The sequence below is a fragment of the Piliocolobus tephrosceles genome, chromosome 10, assembly GCF_002776525.5.
Source record: "Piliocolobus tephrosceles isolate RC106 chromosome 10, ASM277652v3, whole genome shotgun sequence".
In the NCBI taxonomy this organism is placed as follows: Eukaryota; Metazoa; Chordata; class Mammalia; order Primates; family Cercopithecidae; genus Piliocolobus; species Piliocolobus tephrosceles.
This window is the reverse complement of record NC_045443.1, coordinates 118,170,719-118,192,748: the sequence shown is the minus strand read 5'-3', so window position 1 is coordinate 118,192,748 and position 22,030 is coordinate 118,170,719. Positions and strand designations below refer to the sequence as shown.

The 22,030-nt window shown below is 46.3% G+C and overlaps 2 protein-coding genes across 2 annotated transcripts in view; one reads left to right on the top strand and one right to left on the bottom strand.

The window, feature by feature from the left end:
* The first annotated feature begins 1,854 nt into the window (after nt 1-1,854).
* SRSF9 (serine and arginine rich splicing factor 9) lies at nt 1,855-10,686 on the top strand. Its single transcript, XM_023204679.1, has 4 exons — nt 1,855-2,227; nt 6,566-6,726; nt 8,246-8,418; nt 10,188-10,686. Exons 1-4 carry the CDS (start codon nt 2,040-2,042, stop codon nt 10,329-10,331), a joined length of 666 nt encoding a protein of 221 aa, XP_023060447.1. The 5' UTR covers nt 1,855-2,039; the 3' UTR covers nt 10,332-10,686.
* GATC (glutamyl-tRNA amidotransferase subunit C) overlaps nt 8,612-22,030 on the bottom strand; it is a 17,604-nt gene continuing 4,185 nt past the window's right edge. Inside the window, exons 3-4 of the mRNA XM_023204691.2 lie at nt 14,515-14,618; nt 8,612-12,138 (exon numbers count right to left, since the gene is read on the bottom strand). Of these exons, the coding sequence (XP_023060459.1) occupies nt 12,086-12,138; nt 14,515-14,618 (157 nt within the window). The 3' untranslated portion in view covers nt 8,612-12,085. The remainder of the gene's footprint in view (nt 12,139-14,514; nt 14,619-22,030) is intronic.

The following is a 22,030-nucleotide window of genomic DNA, read 5'->3' as shown; positions in this document are numbered from 1 at the left end:
CCACTGCACTCCAGCCTGGGTGACAGAGCAAGACTGTCTCAAAACAAACAAAAAATCCTACAAGCAGAATTACAAGATCAAAGGGTATATGTATATTATGAAAGCCTGATGTATACTATCAACTTGTATTCCAAAAACTATATACACTCCATAGTCTATGTGGGTGTCTAATTTTTGGTTTGTTTTGATTTTAAAACGCTCAGATGATATAATGAGAAATGAACTACCTTCTAATTAAATGTTTGGTTTTAGTCCCTTTGTTTGTCTTGTTTTTGAGTCTCCTTCTGTCACCCAGGCTGGAGTGCAGTGGCAAAACCTTGGCTCACTGCAACCTCTGCCTCCTAGATTCAAGCAATTCTCATGCCTCATCCTCCCAAGCAGCTGGGACTACAGGTGTGCCACCAAGCCTGGCTAATTTTTTTTTTTAATTTTATTTTTAGTAGAGATAGGAGGGTCTTGCCATGTTGGCCAGGCTGGTCTCGAACTCCTGGTCTCAAGTGATCCACCCACCTCAGCCTCCTAAGTGCTGGGATTACAGGCATGAGCCACCACGCCTGGCCAGGTTTCATTTTTAATATGAAAAATCTTTATTTTTGAGACAGTATCACTCCGTCGCCCAGGCTGCAGTGCAGTGGCGTGATCTCGGCTCACTGCAACCTCCGCCTCCCAGATTCAAGCAATTCTCCTGCCTCAGCCTCCCGCGTAACTGGGGATTATAGGAACACACCACCACGCCCAGCTAATTTTTGTATTTTTAGTAGAGATGGGGTTTCCCCATGTTGCTCAGGCTAGTCTCGAACTCCTGACCTCAAGTGATCCGCCCACCTTGGCCTCTAAAAGTGTTGGGATTACAGGCCTGAGCCATCGCACCCAGCCTGAAAAGTCTTTAGATTAGGAGTATTCCAGCTGGACACGGGACTCAAGCCGGTAATCCAACACTTTGGGAGGCCAAGGCTGGAGGATCGCTTGAGCCCAGGAGTTCGAGACCAGCCTCTCTACAAAAAATAGAAAATAGCCTGAGGCAGCGCAGACCTGTCACGGTGCCCCAAGGTGGGAGGATCACCTGAGTCCAGCGAGATTGAGACTGCAGTGTTCGCGCCACTGCACTCCAGCCTGAGCAACAGAGTAAGACCCTGTATCAAAAACAAACAAAAAGTCTTCTGGTGCAAGGCCTCACTGTAAGATCCCTGGGTTCAATGCTCCGCGTTCTGGGATGTGAATGTGGAAAAGTAAGTGCCAAGGTGGGTGTCTACCTGAGCTCCGTAAGGACTCGGTACTTAGGATGCGAGCATGGCTTTGGGTTCCATTCCTGACCCTCTGTGGCCTCAGTCTCCTCCCGGGAGAGGATGAAAAGCACAAGTCGGATGCACTCTATAGTGATCGCTGTGATAGTCATTATGAGTCTTACTTCCTCGACTCCGACAAACTCAAGGCCAAGCTATGGAGTTCATCTCATGCTGACACCGTCAGTTCTGAGCAACAGTAAAATGGGGACAGGGTGGCCCAGGGGCCTACTGACCTGAGGCTGGGGTCCGCGACAGCCCAGCCGCTGGGGGCTCCTTGTGGCCGCTGCGGGGTCAGCCTGCGGTCTCCGCCTGACTCTAACTCTTCCTGCGCCCCGCAGGTCCTGGGCGCTACCCACGTCACTGAGTGCTCACAGGTCTGTGAGGTAGGCGGCGCCACAGAGAGAAACTGAGGCGCGGGAGCCCAAGTCACCTGTCCAGCTCCTCAGCCGAGCGTGAACTGCGCTCGGGGATAGCATCCACACGGCCCGGCCCCACGCTCTCCCTGTCAGCGCCCGAAGGCCTTTCGCACCAGGGGGCGCCGGCCTGCGCGCATGCGCAATGGTCGCAGCCGCGTCCCCTTTAAGAGAACTCCTTTTGCCTCCGCCGACCCCTTCGCTTCCGCTCCGCGTTCCCACAATGCAGTGCGGCTGAGCGCCTCGGAGCCCGCGGGGACGCTGCGGGGGGACCCGTGCTGAGGCGGCGGCGGCGGCGGCGACGTGGGCTGCGGCGGGCCCGCGGCGTCGGGCGGTGCGGATGTCGGGCTGGGCGGACGAGCGCGGCGGCGAGGGCGACGGGCGCATCTACGTGGGGAACCTTCCGACCGACGTGCGCGAGAAGGACTTGGAGGACCTGTTCTACAAGTACGGCCGCATCCGCGAGATCGAGCTCAAGAACCGGCACGGCCTCGTGCCCTTTGCCTTCGTGCGCTTCGAAGACCCCCGGTGAGGCCCCCGCCCTCTCCCCCTCGGTGCCTGAGGCCCCCGCCTTCCCTGCTGTCCCCTCCCCCAGGACTCCCCTCCCCCCGCCTCCGCGCAGCCCCCCACGGCGCCCCCTCACGGGTGGAGGATGAGGCAGCCTCTCCTCGCAGGCCGGGGCCGTCCTTCGCGCCGTCGTCACTTCCTTTATTTTTATTATTCCAATATTTTACTTAGAAATCCAAAAGCTGAGCCTTTGGAGGGCCCAAGCCCGCCTGCACCGGCCTCGGGGGGTCCAAATGAGCCCTGTCCGCCTCCCGCCTGGGGCGGCACCGTGGGGGGAAGCGGCCCCGGGGCAGCGCCGGGGTCGCCGTTCGCCCTTCCCGCCGCCCCTTCCCTGGCCGGAGCTCGCCGTGACTGGAGAGCAAGCTGCAGGGTCGCGGATGCCGCTGGAGGTCGTGGAGGGATCTCTGGTGGAACAGCTCGCCGTTCGCGCGCCCCGCCCCGCCAGGCCGGGGCCCGGACTTTGTCAAGGGATCAGGGATTTGGGAAAACTTCTAAAACAGCCGGAGTGGAGCGCTGATTTCACTTCCCTCCTTTAATGAGGGAGGTTTGGCGAGATGCTAAAGGTTCCAGGGATTTGGAAACTCTAGATTCCTAACCCGGCTCTAAGGAGTGTTTGTGATTTTGCAAACAGCATCGGCCCTCAGGCCGGAAAAAGCCGAGGAACTTTCAAAACTGTGGTTGGTGGTGGTTAGCAGCTGTGGTGCTGACCTGGTCACTCCACTCTGGTCAAATAAGAGCCCGCACCCTGTTTTCCTAGCATCATTTGCTCCCAGGGAACACGAAATGTTCGTAGGGTGTCCGGCCTACCTGGGGTGGACTTATCGATAGGGCAAGGAGAGCACCTGAGGAAGGGCAGGCAGGAAGCACCGCGAGGCTTTGATGGCTGAAGAGTCGACTCTGACAGCTCGTCCCTAGTATCTCCTCATTTGCCTCAAAACCGGAACTGGGCATTTTTACCCCCAAGCCGGAGAAGGCTATGTCTCGCTTATTTGGTAACCGTGCCATTGTGGTTTTTCAACAGTTGCTATGGGTGGAGTGCCATGGTGTGTATTTAACTTTTTTTATTTCCTTATTTTTTTTAGATTGATAAAATAGGGGGTTTCACCATGTTTCCCGGGCTGGGCTCGAACTCCTGAGCTCAGGTGATCCACCAGTCTCAGCGGATCAAAGTGTTAGGATTACAGGCGTGAGCAACCTGCCCAGCCTGTATTTAGTGTTTTTAACAATTCATGAGGTGCAGGTACTGTTTCTTTTGTTTTTGGTTTTTTTTTTTTTTCTTTTTTCTTTTTTTTCTTTTTGAGATGGGGTTTCACTCTTGTTCCCTGGGCTGGAATGCAGTGGTGCGATCTCGGCCCACCGCAACCTCTGCCTCCTGGGTTCAAGCGATTCTCCTGCCTCAGCCTCCCGAGTAGCTGGGATTATAGGCATGCGCCACCACGTCTGGCTAATTTTTTTGTATTTTTAGTAGAGACGGGGTTTCTCTATGTTGGTCAGGCTGGTTTCTAATGACATCAGGTGATCTGCCTGCCTTGGCCTCCCAGAGTGCTGGGGTTACAGGCGTGAGCCACCTCACCCGTCCTGTGTGGTTAACCAGATTTTACAGATCAGGATATTGAGGATTTAGAGTTACTGATAAAAGAGAAAGCTAGTGGCAATCCCAGCACTGGGAGGCCGAGGCGGGCGGATCACAAGGTCAAGAAATCTAGACCACCTTAGCCAACATGGTGAAACCCCGTTTCTACTAAAAATACAAAATTGAGCTGGGCGTGATGGCGCGCACCTGTAGTCCCAGCTACTTGGGAGGCTGAGGCAGGAGAATCGCTTGAACCGGGGAGTCGGAGGTTGCAGTGAGCCGAGATGGCGCCACTGCATTCCAGCCTGGTGACAGAGCAAGACTCATCTCAAAAAGAAAAAGGAGAGAAAGCTAGTAAGGGATCAAGGGATTTTTTCCTTTTTATTTTTTTGAGACGGAATTTTGCTCTTGTCGCCCAGGCTGGAGTGCGATGTTGCTATCTCAGCTCACCACAACCTCCACCTCCCAGGTTCAAGTGATTCTTCTGCCTCAGCTTCCCAGTAGCTGGGATTACAGGCGTCCTCCATCATGCCTGGCTGATTTTTGTATGTTCAGCAGAGATGGGGTTTCTCCATGTTGACCAGGTTTGTCTTGAACTCCTAACCTCAAGTGATCCACCTGCTTTGGGCTCCCAAAGTGCTGAGATTACAGGCCTCAGCCACCATGCCAGGCCGGGATCAATGGACTTGAACTCCCTCTTCTGTTCTTTGAATGCAGACTTACTATATGATATGCTACATTGTCATCTTCCCTCATTCCTTTCATAGTAGAAAAACTATCTTTTGGTGTCACTAGATGTGAAGATTCAAGCAAAGCATTTCATGTAGTATCTTATTTAACCATTATAATAATCCTGTGAGATAGGCATACTATTCACATTAGAGATGTAAAAACTTGATTAAACACTTACCTAGAGATGACTACTAGTAATTTGCAGAATAATGATTTGAATGCAGGCTAATTTTATTTATTTATTTATTGTATTTATTGAGATGGAGTCTCGCTCTGTGGCGCAGGCTGGAGTGTAGTGGCACAGTCTCAGCTCACTGCAACCTTCGCCTCCTGGGTTCAAGCGATTCTCTTGCCTCAGCTTCCTGAGTAGCTGGGATTACAACTGCGCACCTCCATGCCCAGCTAATTTTTATCTTTTTAGTAGAGACAAGGGGTTTCACCATGTTGCCCAGACTGATCTCAAGCTCCTACCCTCAAGTGATCCGCCTGCCTCAACCTCCCAAAGTGCTGGGATTACAGGCATGAGCCACCGTGCCCGACCTGAATGCAGGCCAATTTTTATTCAGAGTCTGTTCTGACATCCTAGCAGTTCTGCTTCTCCCAGTCTGCATTTTATGTAGTCAAGGTTGCACTGGATGTGGTCCTTGTTGCTTTTAGTCCTAAAATCTTACAAGTGATTATGTGCCTGTGACACTGAACAGTGCCTTCATTAGCACATTCAGTTCCTCTTGTCCACCCAAGCTCCAAGGTCATACATTCTACCATCCAATACTGGAGAATCAGCGTGGCATTCCTGACTCTCCTAGAATCCTAGGAAAGACTTAAAGTAATTTTATTGAATATTTATCTCTTTTGGCAAAATTGTATCCAGAGAGTTTTTTGACAAAATAGTTCTCCAAACCATGCTGAAAAGGTACACTTTAGAGTTCCAAGGCCAGGCGCAGTGGCTTATGCCTGTAATCCTAGCGCTTTGGGAGACTGAGGGGAAGGATCGCCTGAGCCCATGAGTTCAAGACCAGGCTGGCCAACATAGGGAGACCTCTTTCTACAAAAAAATCCAAAAATTAGCTGGGTGCAGTGGTACATGCCTGTGGCCCTAGCTATTCAGGAGGCTGAGGTGGGAGGATTGCTTGAGCCCAAGAGTTAGAAGCTGCAGTGAGTTATGCTCCAGCCACTGCACTCAGCCTTGGTGACTACTCTGTTTCAAAAAAAAAGACCGTTTCAAAAAAAAAAAAAGTTCCACATTAATCACAAAACACTCATTTGCATTTGTCTTTTGTCCTTTGAGCCTTATTTTTTTTTAAAGACAGGGTCTCACTGTATTACCCAGGCTGGCCTTGACCTGGGCTCAAACATCATGCCCAGCTACTTTATTTACTCTCAAATACTCTGCTCTCTAACTGAACTGGCTACTTTCTTTTTCTTTTTTTTGAGATAGGGTCTCTGTCACCCAGGCTGGAGTACAGTAGTGTGATCTCAGCTCTGTACTCCCATCTCAGCCTCTCAAGTAGCTGGGACTACAGGCGTACACCACCATGTCTGGCTAACTGGCTACTTTTTATTTCCATAGACTTTATGGCACTAGGCCTTGTAGAAAAATATTAAGGTGTTAGTGTGTGGTGTGCTTTTTGAGAAAATGCTCACCAAGGTTAGAAAAACACTGGTGGTGTTTATTGGCAAAATCAATAATCTGTCAGCAGTTGATTCTTTTTTTTTTCTCTGAATTAGCCCTCTTCGAAGTAATCTGTTTGCTCATTCATTATAATTTCTTACCTCTAAAACTGTGTGTGACAGCTGTAAAGGTTAATTCCAGTATCATGAAACGTCTCCAGACTGAAGCAGAAGTGCATCAAGATCCTGATTTGTGTGTTTTTTTCTTCACTCTTGGTTTCTCTTTTATGCTTACTATTCATGCCCCTCACTGGAAAGTCACTTGGCCTCCTGAACAGCACTAACTCCAAACTTTACTTTTTTTTTTTTTTTTTTTTTTGCAGAGATGCAGAGGATGCTATTTATGGAAGAAATGGTTATGATTATGGCCAGTGTCGGCTTCGTGTGGAGTTCCCCAGGACTTATGGAGGTCGGGGTGGGTGGCCCCGTGGTGGGAGGAATGGGCCTCCTACAAGAAGATCTGATTTCCGAGTTCTTGTTTCAGGTATGTTCCTTTCAAACAGAATGAGATGATACATGTAAAATACTACTTAACACAGAGTCTGTCTTCCAAGAAATGATAACTGTGATTCTTCAGTGCATGGGACACTGGGGCTTTCTTTTCAATAGCCTGTGTGCAGTGCCAGTCTGAAGCCCTGCCCTGGATTGCCAATGAGGCAAGCATCCTGCAAATGAAATTGCGCTGGGAGTGCAGCCTTGGAAGAACATAAACATACTTCTTGTAAAGGAGTTTTCTAGTGGTGAGAAGGGAAGATAATGGGAAAATCCCTTGAGCTACAATTCTAAAGACTCTTCTTTTGGAATATACTTGCATCAGACATGGTAGAAAGGCATTTCAGGAGCCAGATTTGAACAACTTACCCAGCCTCGGATCTTGAAGAAGATCAGATTTTGTGGTGGTTTTAGAATTAAATATTTTTTAAAACCCCGTAACTTGGAGTCTTAGAGATTTTATTGGCAAGTATAGACTATTTCTGTCTAGTGTTTATAAGTGATGAAATGCTAAACTGGGAGGTTTATCTGTCTTCAAAATATTAACACACTGGAAAGACCTGGGGCCTTCTGCATATTGCATGGGAGTTTTAGGGCCCTGGTGGATTGAAACATATCGAGGAACGTGGCACCTTTTTAAGATGTGAATGTCACACAGTCACAGCATACTCCTATGTGCTTAAATAGTGATACTTTCAGTATCTGCCTACCTTGTGTCCCTTTGTAATTTTTTAACCCCAGAACTCTATTCCCTCCTTCAGGATGTCATACATTATCTTTTTTTCTCTCCATGCTGCTCTGAAATCCTGCTTAGAAAACTATTAGGAAATGGCTGCAGTCCTGAGCTGTGAGCGGTAAACACAGCCTTTGAGAGCAGGAGCACATTTCCCTTTCATGACATCAGGTAGGGTTGTATGACTCCCGACTAGTTTTAGCATCTGAGTCTTACCTTCCCCCCCACTGTATTGGAGAATGTTGGTGATCTTTTAAGAGGTACTCTGTATAGTTTGTCATTCACACCTATAAGAAAACAGACTAGATTTTTTGTTGTTGTATTGTTACCTTCAGCTACTCTTTGGTTATTTCATTGTCTGGTTTCAAAATTCCCATGTCCTGTGAAACCCTGTCAAGCAATAAATAATTGGTACTGTTAAATTTCATAATGGAAAAAGTTGGAACTCAAAGTATTAGGAGTTTGGCATTGATTTTAAAGGACAAAGAAAGAGGCTATGAACTCTCAGATACTATACCTGTAATGGGATAGACTTCTTGCTCTGTTGAAAAGGTCTGGTCTCTGGAAGATGGACTTAAAACCAGCTTCTCAAGGTGGTTTATTTACCACATGTACTTCAGTGCTCTTTTCTGATTTCATGTCCCTTATCAAGGTTTATGATTTGGGGACCCTCAGGATTTAAGTGATCATGGAGAAGGGACCGTAGGTATTGCTGGCTCTTAACAGGGCAGTTAACATAGCTGAAGGATGTGGGCTTTCTTATGTTCTCCATGCCTAGGACTTCCTCCATCAGGCAGCTGGCAGGACCTGAAGGATCACATGCGAGAAGCTGGGGATGTCTGTTATGCTGATGTGCAGAAGGATGGAGTGGGGATGGTCGAGTATCTCAGAAAAGAAGACATGGAATATGCCCTGCGTAAACTGGATGACACCAAATTCCGCTCTCATGAGGTGGGTCCTTGCCTTCTGTTGAGGAGCTTGTACTCAAATCACTCCACTTGAACCTGACCTAGCAGAGGTAAGCAAGAGGCCATGCCATTTGGTAACCTCACAGTACCATAAGAGATCTATCTTAGGTGGACAAAGCCATGGAATTTGCTATGCCTAAGTCCTTCAGGGTCGTAGCTGAGAGAAGTATGCATTGTTTGTTTTTTAATATGCTTTATTCTGCATATTAGTATCACATAACAGTTTGGTCATGGTATTTGTAACCTGGAGAGAATACTAGTGCAGTTGGTCTTGATATCACCCCATTCACAACCAGCTTAAATGGCAGTATCCCTCTGTGAACTCAGCTGCCCCTCCTGTGGATCTAGGCTGAGCTCTACAGGCCAGCCTCTTCATCTCAGCCCTTCTAGGTCCTGCTGTCAGGGCTGAGCTGTCACTTCACTTTTTTCCCAGAGTAGTGCAGGATCCTCTCTGAAACCTGAGCTATCATGACATTTTCTTTTTTAATTTTATAATTTTTATGTTTCTCTAATTTTTGATTTTAGAGACAGAGTCTCATTATATTGCCCAGCCTGACCTTGAACTCCTGGGCCCAAGCAGCCCTCCCACCTCAGCCTCTCCAGTAGTTGGGGCTGCAGGCATGCACCACTGTGCCAGGCTAAACCGTGACATTTTCTTGTGGTTAATTATCTCACCCTTGAGACTCAGTAGTTCTTGATGTCCTTCCTTGTAGGAAAGCAGCTGCTGTTTTGGATCTCAGTTTGAGACTATCCCTTTGGTACCATTGAGACCAGAAACCAGACCACCAGTTGGACATTTTTTTCTGGTTATTCTGTCCTGCCTTACTATGAGATTTACAGATATTTGGGGACACAGGTCTCTGGGCTCATTTCTTTTTCTGAGGATTCATATAATTCACTAGTGTTTGCCTTAGAGGTTGGTCCTTCCATGGTTTAATGATGCTTTTGTTCAGACTGTCCTCTAGGACTTGAATTTGGAGCAGAAATAGAACAGCACCTGATCCTCAGTTACACTGCAAAGCAGGGCCTCAGAAAGGGTAACTCCAATTATTGACTTTCACCTAAGGTGAAAAAGCATCCGGGTTCTTTCCCCTTGGCATCTTAGGATCTTCTGAGAATGCTGGCTGAAGGCAGAGGGCCTGGGGACAAGTCAGCCTGGACATGACTCCTTTGCTGCTTATTAATTCCTTACCTTAACTACTCTTGGAACCTTGATTCCCTCATAGGCAAAATGGTCACATAATAGCACCTTCACAAGACTTGTCAGGAATCTAGAGCAAGAGGATAACATCTAAAGCGTCTAGCTCAGGTCCTCACATCTGGAAGGTATTAAATACAGGTTAGCTCCTTCCATAGATGCGCATCCAAAGATGCATATATGAGGCGGCAGGGGATTAAACCATATGACCCCTGAGATCCTTTCCAATTCTTAGCTTTGAAGAGGGGTCAATGGCAGTAATTCAGATATATTGTTTATAATAGTTAATTGAATATCAACATGTCAAATTGGCATTTATTGTGTTACCTTAGGCAAATGATATAATTTAAGTCTTAATTTTCTTCATTCTTGAAGTGGGATAGTAAGAGTACCTACCTCATAATGTTATGAGGGTTTAATGAGATAGCCTAACCAGGTACAGAGTACACAGTAAGTGCTCAGTATTTAACTATTATTGTTAGATGTTGGTTTGCTTATTCTTCTGGCTCTGATTTTTTTCCCCATTACTCTTTTTGTTTTTGTTTGCATTTCAGGGTGAAACTTCCTACATCCGAGTTTATCCTGAGAGAAGCACCAGCTATGGCTACTCACGGTCTCGGTCTGGGTCAAGGGGCCGTGACTCTCCATACCAAAGCAGGGGTTCCCCACACTACTTCTCTCCTTTCAGGCCCTACTGAGACAGGTGATGGGAATTTTTTCTTTATTTTTTAGGTTAACTGAGCTGCTTTGTGCTCAGAATCTACATTCCAGATTGAGGATTTAGTGTCTTAGGAAATTTTTTTAATTTTTTTTTTTTTAAAGAAGAAAAAAAAACCTACATAATTTCTACCAGGGCCATATTAGCAGTGAAACATTTTAAACTGCAGAAATTGTGGTTTTGGTTCAGAAACAAGTTGTATATTTTTCACCCCTGATTATGGGAAAAAAATCAGTTCTGTCTTTGTGGGTTGCTCTACTACGGAGATCAACAAGTTACTGTGACTGAGTCGGCCCATTCTGTTTAGAAATATATTTTAAACGTTTAGTAATTGACATGTGTGGTTGTCCTTGATTAAGTACACAGATTTCACAAAATAGGCATGCTAATTTTAAAAATCACTGAGTTGTAATAACTTGTACCCAGTTAGTAAGGAGCAGGGGTAGATAACTTTATTTATATGGTGATAGATAGTTGCTGATACTGGTTTGAGAATGTAAACTCAAAGAGCGGGTTCTGGGTTCTCTTTTAATTCAAGGCCAAGCTTGTAAATTAGGCTGCCTTGAAGAAAAAAGCATTGCAGATAAAGGAAGGGAATGGGAAAAATAAACACACGGTGGCTTATGCCTGTGATCCCAGCACTTTGGGAGGCCAAGGCATGCCGGAGGATCCCTTGAGGCCAGGAGTTCAAGAACAGATAGGCAACATAGCAAGACCCCATCTCTACTTAAAAAAACAATTAACCGGACGTGGTGATGCACATACCTAGTCCCAGTTACTTAGGAGGCTGAGGTGGGAGGATCACTTGAGCCCAGGAGGCTGCAAATTATGTGATCACACCACTGCACTCCAGTCTGGGTGACAGAGTGAGGCCCTGTCTCAGAAAACTAAAAAAATGACAAGCAACGTAAATATTATTGGGAAATTCTTAGCCAAAACCAACCTTGGCAGTTTGGTTAGAGGAAAAACTCTGATTCTATCACTTTTATCGCTAAATAAGTTTCATTTATCCTTGGTATCCTGAGTTTTATCTTGGACTTATCTCAATTTAATAATCATTTTGGGGGTGGAGAAGGCTCCTTTTTCGCAGACCCAGGGCTAATTTTAGGATAAGTTCTCTTTTCAGAAAGAGAAACACTACGTATGACTAGTATCCCTTTGGCATATAATCACTTTGTGGGATGGCAGATAGTTCTAGATTAGGCGTTCCCAAGCTCTAGTCTATTTTGAACACTCTTCAGACCTTAGTAGGAAGGTAGCCCTTTTCTAGGAAGAGAGTGGGAGCCCAGGAACAAATTCAGGTATGTTTGGTAAAAATAGGGCTGCTCAAATCACTGCAGATGGCAACTAAACATGACAGCCAGGGTTGTCATATAGTGATCAAGATGCTCCATCTACCAGTTACGTAGATAGAAGACACTTTCATGCAGTTGAAACAGTCCTTTGGGGGGAGTTAAAGGCAGATAAATAATGTCTTCCATACTGAATAGTCTTGTTAAGTGAATTCCCTGGAAGCTGACTTTCGCTTTCCTTTCACCTCAGTTAGCATCAGGAACTCATTTTTGGGGCCAGATCTTTCCCAATTGTGTCTTCAGAAGAATCTGTTAAGAAATGCTTGAGCATCCATTTTTTCAGGTGACTGAAAAAAGCAGGAACATTAGTGTTCACAGTAAGAAAATACTGTCATTGTGCTTCCACATGGTCACAGAGTACCCCCTTTCCAGAATGAGCTACTCAGCTGTGTCGGAATGGCTCTTGTCCATCCAGCTTTGGCAAAGAGATATTACCTGTTTGAAAATAACAAAAGAGAATGTTATAGCTGAGTCTGCTGCCTAGCTGGCTCTACTGAGCTAACTGATCACTTAGTTTCTCATGGAAAATACGGAAGTAAATATAGCTACTACCTTGTTTTCCTAACTCGGAGTATCTGAAAGAATCAATTCTAAGTGAAGCCAAATTCACCTTTTTCAGTAAGGAGTAGACAGGTAGCCACTAATATGCAGATAGGAGTAGAAGGAAAGACTGACCATGACCATGAACTCAGGTGGTCCCAAGAAGTCTGAAGTAAGGTTCTGTGTGGGAGACAGCATGTCTGATCAATAGTTATGTCTGAAGCCACAACTATCAGGCTCTGAGATGGACAGTCTCCTTTCTCTTCACAGTTAACAGGTGATTTAGTGGATTGGAGGCATGATAAAAGTAGCTCATGGCCAGGCACGGTGGCTCACACCTGTAATCCCAGCACTTTGAGAGGCCGAGGCGGGCAGCTCACGGGGTCAGGAGATGGAGACCATCCTGGCTAATACAGTGAAACCCCATCTCTACTAAAAATACAAAAAATTAGCTGGGCATGGTGGTGGTCACCTGTAGTCTCAGCTACTTGGGAGGCTGAGGCAGGAGACTGGCATGAACCTGGGAGGCGGAGCTTGCAGTGAGCCAAGATCGCACCACTGCACTCCAGCCTGGGCAACAGAGCGAGACTCCGTCTCAAAAAAGTTTAGCTCACACATTTTCTAGCTTTCTTTCCCATCCTTGCTTCAACCAGAGCCTGCCTTTAACTGGCACCTTGAGCTGACCAGGGCCAATGTCTTACGTGGAGTCTGCTCAGAATGATTCTCCCTCAGGGGATATGCTGAACTGGAAGTTGGCACTTAGCAGTCTACCTGACTGCTTTTGGCTAGTCCCACTCCCAAATGCCCAGAGGGGTAGTACAACAACTCCAGTACTCACCTACCTGCAGAGGAGATAAAAACAGTCAACCTATCCAAGGTTCTAGATTTTACTGTCAGCCCAGAGTAATTTTAAAGCTTCTATTTAAAATACTTACAGTAGGTAGATGATGCAAATCTCTACACCAGCAGTTGTAAACTGATGGCTCACAGACTGCACGTGGCTTGCAAGTGTGTTTTATTTGGCTTGGACGGTGAATTTGGCTTGAATTGGTTGCCAGCACTTAAAATTTAAGAAATATCAGTGGGGTGTAGTCGCTCACCCCTGTAATCCCAGCACTTTGGGAGGCTGAGGCGGGTGGATCACGAGGTCAAGAGTTCAAGACTAGCCCGGCCAAGATGGCAAAATCCCGTCTCTACTAAAAATACAAAAAAATTAGCCAGGCATAGTGGCAGGCACTTGTAATCCCAGCTACTAGGCAGGCTGAGGCAGAGAATTGCTTGAACCTGGGAGGCAAAGGTTGCAGTGAGCCAAGATTGCACTAAAGCCTGGCCGACCAAGCGAAACTCCGTCTCAAAAAAAAAAAAAAAAAAAAAGAAATACAAAATGCCAGGTATCCAGGTTCTCTGGAGAAACGGGTTTACATTCCTGCCTGGCACCACTGATACGGTACCAGCCATGCTCCTCCTGCTTTGAGTGGGCACACACTGAGCACAGACCCTAATGGCATTTGAATCATGTCATAGAGGGGCAAAGATATGACAGAAACATCTGGGCTAAGGCCGCACATAAGATTCCTTTTGGGAGGCTGAGGTGGGTGGATCGCCTGAGGTCGGGAGATCGAGACAATCCTGGCTAACATGGTGAAACCCTGCCTCTACTACAAATACAAAAAATTAGCCAGGCGTGGTGGTGCATGCCTGTAATCCCAGCTACTCGGGAGCCTGAGGCAGGAGAATCGCTTGAACCCGGGATGCGGAGGTTGTGGTGAGCTGAGATTGCACCATTGCACTCTAGCCTGGACAACAAGAGTGAAATTCCATCTCAAAAAAAAAAAAAAAAAAAAAAAAAGATTCTTATAGGAAAGGACTGGTTATTTTGTGGCACCCCGCCCAAAGCTAGACCTAGCAAATATTTATTCATGGTATGAATACTAGAAAGTTGGAGCTGATTACAGGATCTGGCATGGTCTTAACTGTGGCTTTGAGAAACATGGAATGTCAGCTGCCCCTTTAGGCAGATCCTGAGCTCCAGATTTCCATCCACTCTAAACCTTTACCCCACTTGCCCCCAATCCTGTTTTGCTTATTCCTGTTACTAACTGCCCCCTAGAGGTATGACCCTGGACCCTACTGCCACCTTAATGTCACCATCTGTATGCACTTTATCCTTTTCAAAGTGCCTTCACATAGCATCTTTGGTCCTCACGCTTCCTGCTTCATTCTTAAGGTCACTGTGAGACTATCTGTTAAACCACTCTGGGCAACACCTACCTGGGGGGGCCACAAAATACTCCTCCACGACTCGATGGGAGTTTTGTAGTAATTCATCAGCACAATTGCCTTCTACCACATTGTCGGATCTCAGGTATAGACATCTACAAAACCCAGAAGCTCAAGGTTACCCTCTCAGAGAAGGGGGCTTTTAGGGGATGGTGGAAGGGGCAAGAAGGAGAGAACAAGGAAGCGGTATATTCTTGAGTTAATGGGCACTATTCAAAGATAGAGAAGCTGGGATCAATAGTAGACCAAATAACAGCCTACAGTTTGTAGATTGTCCCAACAGACCTGAGAAGTAAGTGCTAATCACTTCTCTGGATTGATTTAACAAATAGTTTTTGATGATTATATGGGCAACTGTCTTTTGGTGGGGACAGGTAAAAGCAATTACAAAATATTTTAAATCTAATAGAAGTTAGCACAGCCTGCCAAAGGATAGAAAGGGTACCTAGTCCAGCCTGGGTGAGTAGCACATCCTCAGAATAGCTGGACTGGGGGATGAAGGTATGAGAAATGGACTTATTGGCAGGTATAGCAGCATGAATCCCAAAGCAAGAGAACCCAGAGCTCAGAGATTCAGAGAAGGACAGGGAGTTCAGCAGGCTGGGGTGTGGTCTGCTGGAGTGGAAGATGAAGCTAGAAACCTAAGCAGAGATGGGGAAGCAAACTTGCCTCAAGAGTGACTTAAGGATGTTGGCTCCTAAGTAACAGAACTGGGATCTGAGCCCAATCTGGTACCCCTAAGATGAATGCTTTTTCCACCACAGCCAATTTGGTGGATGGGTGCAGCTGCCCTTGAGCAAGACGTGTCACAGACAGCTCAAGAATCTCCCAGTGTTCTATGGGACCTAGTGACTTTACTAAAGCCTTCAGATGGCAAACTGGTAAAAAACACACAGGAGCTTGAACATATGCATGAGGCTTCACTATTGTTTCAAGGTGTGAAAGTGTGTAAGCCTGCTTCCAGATACTTGGGCTAAAAAAATAAGCAGTTTGTTATATCACTGATACAGTATTCAGTAGTAGCTATGCTCCTCCTGCTTTGAGTGGGCACAGACTGAGGGCAGACCCTAATGGCATTTGAGTCATGTCAGGACAAAGATGTGACAGGAACATCTGGGCTAAGGCTACACAAAAAAACTAAGTTGTCGGCCGGGCACGGTGTCTAACGCCTGTAATCCCAGCACTTTGGGAGGCCGAGGCGGGCGGATCACGAGGTCAGGAGATCGAGACCATCCTGACTAACATGGTGAAGCCCCGTCTTCACTAAAAAATACAAAAAAATTAGCCAGGCCTGGTGTCGGGTGCTTGTAGTCCTAGCTACTGGGGAGGCTGAGGCAGGAGAATGGCGTGAATCCGGGAGGCGGAGCTTACAGTGAGTCAAGATCGTGCCACTGTACCACTCGAGCCTGGGCGACAGAGCAAGACTCCGCCTCAAAAAAAAAAAAACAAAAAACAAAAAACTAAGTTATCACGATAAGATTATTTTAGGAAAGGACTAGTTCTTTTTTTGTGTGGCACCCAGCCCAAAGCTAGACACAACAAATATTTATTCATAGTATGAATACTAGAAAGTTGAAGTCTGTTATATGACCTGGCATGAGGGACAAAGATGTGACAGGAACATCTGGGCTAAGGCTGCACATCAGAACTAAGTTGTCGGCTGGATGCAGTGTCTCAGGCCTGTAATCCTAGCACTTTGGGAGGCTGAAGCGGGCGGTTCAAGGCCACTGTGTGGCCTTGAACAAGTATGATCTTTTCAGACATTAAATTTCTTGGGTGGCAGGGGGAAGAAAAAAAGAGGCTGGGTGCGGTGGCTCCCACATGTAATCCCAGCACTGTGGGAGGCTGAGACGGGTGGATCACCTGAGTTCAGGAGTTCAAGACCAGCCTGGGCAACATGGGGAAACCTCGTCTCTACTAAAAATACAAAAATTAGCCAGGCGTGGTGGCACGCATGTGTAATCCCAGCTACTCAGGAGGCTGAGGCAAGAGAATTGCTTGAACCCAGGAGGTGGAGGTTGCAGTGAGCCGAGATGGCGCCACTGCATTGCAGCCTGGGCGACAGAGCAAGAAGGAAAAAAAAAAACTCCAGGCACAGTGGCTCAAGCCTGTAATCCCAGCACTTTGGGAGGCCAAAGTGGGTGGATCACCTGAGGTCAGGAGTTTGAGACCATCCAATATGGTGAAACCCTGTCTCTACTAAAAATACAAAAGTTAACCGGGCGTGATGGTGCATACCTGTAATCCCAGCTACCCGAGAGACTGAGGCACAAGAATCACTTGAATGTGGGAAGCAGAGTTTGTAGTGAGCGGAGACTGCACCACTGCATTCCAACCTGGGTGACAGAGTGAGACAGTGTCTCTCTCACACACAAAAGAGAGTTGTACTAGATTTTTTTTTTTTTTTGGTAATAACACAAGGACTGTGCATTCATTTAAGAAAACTTGGGAGAACAAAAGTAAAATCAAAATCATAATTATACCATTCAAAGGTAACCCTTGGACTTTCTTTTTTTTTTTTTTTTTTGTATTTTTTAGTAGAGACGAGGTTTCACTGTGTTAGCCAGGATGGTCTCGATCTCCTGACCTCGTGATCCGCCCGTCTCGGCCTCCCAAAGTGCTGGGATTACAGGCTTGAGCCACCGCGCCCAGCCAACCCTTGGACTTTCTGGAGTTTATAGTTTCTGTTGGACAGTATTAAAAAATGGCTAAGAGGCCGGGCGCAGTGGCACATGCCTGTAATCCCAGCACTTTGGGAGGCCAAGACGGGCAGATCACGAGGTCAGGAGATCGAGACCATCCTGGCTAACAGGGTGAAACCCCATCTCTACTAAAAACACACACAAAAATATTAGCCAGGCGTGGTGGCGGGTACCTGTAGTGAGAGGCTGAGGCGGGAGAACGGTGTGAACTCTGGAGGTGGAGCTTGCAGTGAGCGGAGATCTTGCCACTGCACTCCAGCCTGGATGACAGAGCAAGACTCCGTCTTTAAAAAAAAAAAAAAGGCTAAGAGCTTAGGCTCTCGAGTTACAGCTGAATTCAGATCCCAGTGCTACACATTACTTATCCTCTCTCTCAGTTTCCTTGTTGGTTGAATGCTTCATAGGATTTCTGGGAAGATTAAATGAAATGTTAAAAAACAAGATCTGATAATGCTGAGCCTGCATTCACGGCAGTAAGAGAGGGGTCTGAGTAGCACCTGCTCCTTTGAGAAAGCCTTAGTGCACCCCGTACATCTCAGTCCCTACCACTCAGTGCACTGGTGATCAGGCATAACCTGCCTAACATTCGAAGGTTTGGGGAAGACTCTTTACTACCACCAACAGGCGGTTAAATGCTACTGCTTCCCCAAGAGTAGCTCTAATAGCAACTAATTTATTTACTTATCATCAAGTAATCAAGTTTGGTAATTAAGTTTCCTGCATAAGTGAAATTTCCAGGAAAACAAAATTCACCCCTTTACATACCACACATTTCTATTTAGTTATTGGTTATGATGGAATTGTTCCTAAAATAGACACATTTTCTGGGGTTGGTTTTTTTTTTTTTTTTTTTTTTTTTAACATTTTTTTTTTGTTTTTCAGACAGGGTTTTGCTGTGTTGCCTAGGCTGGTCTCAAACTTCTGGGCTCAAGTGAGCCTCCTGCCTTAGCTTCCCAAGTAGCTGGGATTACAGTTGTATACCACGATGCCTAGCTTTATTTTCTTAATTACAGGCTCCTGAACCCACGGTCTCTGTGACAGTGGTACAGCAAGCATACCTCTCACTTGGTGAGTTGCTGCACTTTCTTGAACCTCAGAATTGTATAAAACACTGAACAGGACCAGATGAGCTTTTCAGATCAATTACTGATTGACTAAACTTCTACCTCACCTCCTGTCTTTCCCAGTCAGGTTCTGTAAGATAAGTTAGCCCATATACCCCAAGACACCCATTCTGATGATAAATTAACTTCTCTCGTATGTGTTTGAGCTAACATTTGTCATACATTGTCCTTGGGAGAACTGAAAAAAAGTCACTTGAATCTTTCTGTGTTCTGGTTTGGCTGAGGAACCCTAGTTGAGAAAGACTTCAGTTGTAAACTGGAAGTCCCTGCTGGTTAAAACTCAGGAACAATAACTTAAGTAACTGTGGGAAATGCTGCTACAATGGCATTGGAAAGTGCTGTGTCAACAGGGAGGACAAAGTGGCTCCATTTGTGATTCCGTCAGCCCTTGGACTCACTGATGGGACAGTTCTCCCACTGCTTTTCTTTCTTTGAGCTTCTTTCCTGCTATCTGGCTGGAAGGAATAGCTTCTTATGGACCCCTCTACTTCCATCTAAAAGCCTTTTCCCTTCCTCCTACTTTATTTCTAGTTTGATGCAGACTGGAATGGGGGCTAATTAATTTGGTTAAAAGTTCTGAGCCAGGCAAGGTGGCTCACATCTATATTCCCAACACTTCGGGAGGCTGGGGGCGGGTTGGTGGATTGCTTGAGTCCAGGAGTTCGAGACCAGCCTGGGAAACATGGCGAAACCCCATCTCCCCTAAAAAATGGCAAAAGTTAGCTATGGGTGGTGGCATGTGCCTATATAGTCTCAGCTACTTGGGAGGCTGAGGTGGTAGGATCACTCAAGTTCAGGAGGTGGAGGCTGCAGTGAGCCAAGATTGTGCTACTGCACTGCAGCCTGGGCAACAGAATGAGAAAAAAAAAAATTCTGGGTTCAGGCCAGGCATGATGGTTCATGCCTATAATCCCAACACTTTGGGAGGCTGAGGCAGGAGGATCACTTGAGCCCAGAAGTTTGAGACCAGCTTCGGCAACACAGCAAGATCCTGTCTCCACCAAAAAAAGAAAAGAAAAGAAAAAAAAATTAGCTGGGCATAATGGTGCACACCTGTAGTCCCAGCTACTTGAGAGGCTGAGACAGGAGGATGGCTTGAGCCCAAGAGTTTGAAGTTTTTGGTTCATAAGACTCTGAGGGATATTTAAGTATTTGGCTGCACTCAGAGTTGCTGTCAACTCATTCTCTGGATTTCAGATGAAAGAAAATAGTTTCTTTTATAAAGAAATTCCTTTTATAAAGGAATTGACTTTAGCTGGCATATCTTAGAGCAGTATTTGGCAGCAGAAGCTCTGAGTTCCAAATCCTCTGCTTATTTCGTGTGAAACTTTGGGCACATTATATAACCTTTCTGAACCTCAGTTTTTTTCCATCTATAACACAGATAACTTGTATTGACCTTCAAGGACTGCATGTGAAAACTGAAATAATTTAGGCCAGGCATGGTGGCTCGTGCCTGTAATCCCAGCACTTTGGGAGACCAAGGCGGGAGGATCACCTGAGGTCAGGAGTTCGAGACCAGCCTGACCAATATGGTGAAACCCCATCTCTACTAAAAATACAAAAATTAGCTGGGCATTGTGGGCACCTGTCGTCCCAGCTACTTGGGAGGCTGAGACAGGAGAATTGCTTCAACCTGGGAGGAAGAGGTTGCGGTGAGCTGAGATCGTGCTACTGCACTCCAGCCTGGGCAACAGAGTGAGACTCCAGCTCAAAAAAAAAAAAATTATGTAATTTCTTAGCCCCTGGCACGTAAGCACACTAATGTTTGTAGCTCAAACCAAATGACATGTTATTAGTGTGCAAAGAGATTTCTATTAGCCAGTCAAGGCGTTTTGTTTTGTTTTGTTTTTTGTTTTTGTTTTTGAGAGAGAGTCTTGCTCTGTCGCCCAGAGCAGTGGTGTGATCTCGGCTCACTGCAACCTCTGCTGCCCAGGTTCAAGCAGTTCTCCTGTTTCAGCCTCCCGAATAGCTGGGACTACAGGAGTGCCCCACCACGTCCGGCTAATTTTTGTATTTTTAGTAGAGAAGGGCTTTCACCATATTGTTCAGGCTGGTCTCGAATTCCTGACCTCAGGTGATCCACCTGCTTCAGCCTCCCAAAGTGCTGGGATTATAGGTGTGAACCACCGTGCCCGGCCTTGTTTTGTCTTTTTTAAGATGGAATCTCACTCTGTTGCCCAGGCTGGAGTGCAGTGGCTCCATCTCGGCCCACTGCAACCTCTGCCGCCCTGGTTCAAGCAATTCTCCTGCCTCAGTCTCCCGAGTAGCTGGGATTACAGGCGCCTGCCACTTTGCCTGGCTAATTTTTTTATTTTTAGTATGGACGGGGTTTCACCGTCTTGGCCAGGCTGGTCTTCAACTACTGACCCCGTGATCCACCCATCTCAGCCTCCCAAAGTGCTGGGATTACAGGTGTGAGCCACTGCCCCCAGTCTACTTTTTTTTTTTTTTGAGATGGAGTCTTGCTCTGTCGCCCAGGCTGGAGTGCAGTGGCATGATCTCAGCTCACTGCAACCTCCGCCTCCTGGGTTCAAGCAATTCTCCTGCCTCAGCCTTCAGAGTTGCTGGGATTACCACTATGCCTGGCAAATTTTTGTATTTTTTAAGTAGAGACAGGGTTTCACCATGTTGGCCAGGCAGTCTCAAACTCCTGACCTAAAGTGACCTGCCTGCCTCGGCCTCCCAAAATGCTGGGATTACAGAAGTGAGCCATCATGCCCGGCCAAGTCAGGGCTTTTATAGCTAAGATGCCTACTACCTAAAACCATTTAAGCAACTTGGGCTCCTGCAAAGAAGGATGGTGAGAAGAATGGTCGTTATGCCATCAACTAGGTGGTGACCCAGGAGTACACCGTTAATATTCACAAGTGTATCCGTGGAGTGGGCTTCAAGAAGTGTGCCCCTCAGGCTCTTAAAGAGACCGGAAATTTGCCACGAAGGAGATGGAAAACTCCAGATACGTGCACTGATACCAGGCTCAACAAAGCTGTCAGGGCCAAAGTAGTAAGGAATGTCCAGACTGTGTCCATGTACAGTGGGTGGTCCAGGAAACATACTGAGGTCAGAAATTTACCAAACAAGCTGTATACTTTGGTTATGTACTTGTTACCACTTTCACAAACCTACAGTCAGTGTGGATGTGAACTAACTGCTGATCATCAAATACATCAAATAAGTTATAAAAACTACAAAAAAAAAAAAGGTTTAATACCTGTCTTCACTTTACATTCTCTGTGTTCAAAGCATTGAAGTCCTACAAATGTCTTGTTAAAATGATTAATGGGAATCATTAACCCAAACTGGTTTCTAATTTTATGAAAAACAGTACAGATCACTGAATACCAGGTTGAGATGCTAGCTACTAGATCCAAATTCCCCGTCATCTTTTTTCACGACCTTTTCCCTTATTAATAATGTTTATATTTCTTTATATTTACCCTCTAGATAACTTGGGGAATTCTGATGAGTCTGTGCTTCTAGTCCCTCCTTTCCTAGAGATATTAATAAAGAACACTGGGGCCGGGCACGGTAGCTCACGCCTGTAATCCCAGAATTTTGGGAGGCCAAGGTGAGCAGATCACCTCAGGCCAGGAGTTTGAGACCAGCCCGACCAACATGGAGAAACCCTGTGTCTACTAAAGATACAAAATTAGCCAGGCGTGGTGGCGCATGCCTGTA

Bases quoted from the DNA above. Each gene is read 5' to 3' on its own strand.
- SRSF9 (XM_023204679.1), top strand. From the start codon at position 2,040: ATGTCGGGCTGGGCGGACGAGCGCGGCGGCGAGGGCGACGGGCGCATC. The intron at 2,228-6,565 runs GTGAGGCCCCCG...TTTTTTTTGCAG, and splicing joins GTGCGCTTCGAAGACCCCCG to AGATGCAGAGGATGCTATTT. The intron at 6,727-8,245 runs GTATGTTCCTTT...CTCCATGCCTAG, and splicing joins TTTCCGAGTTCTTGTTTCAG to GACTTCCTCCATCAGGCAGC.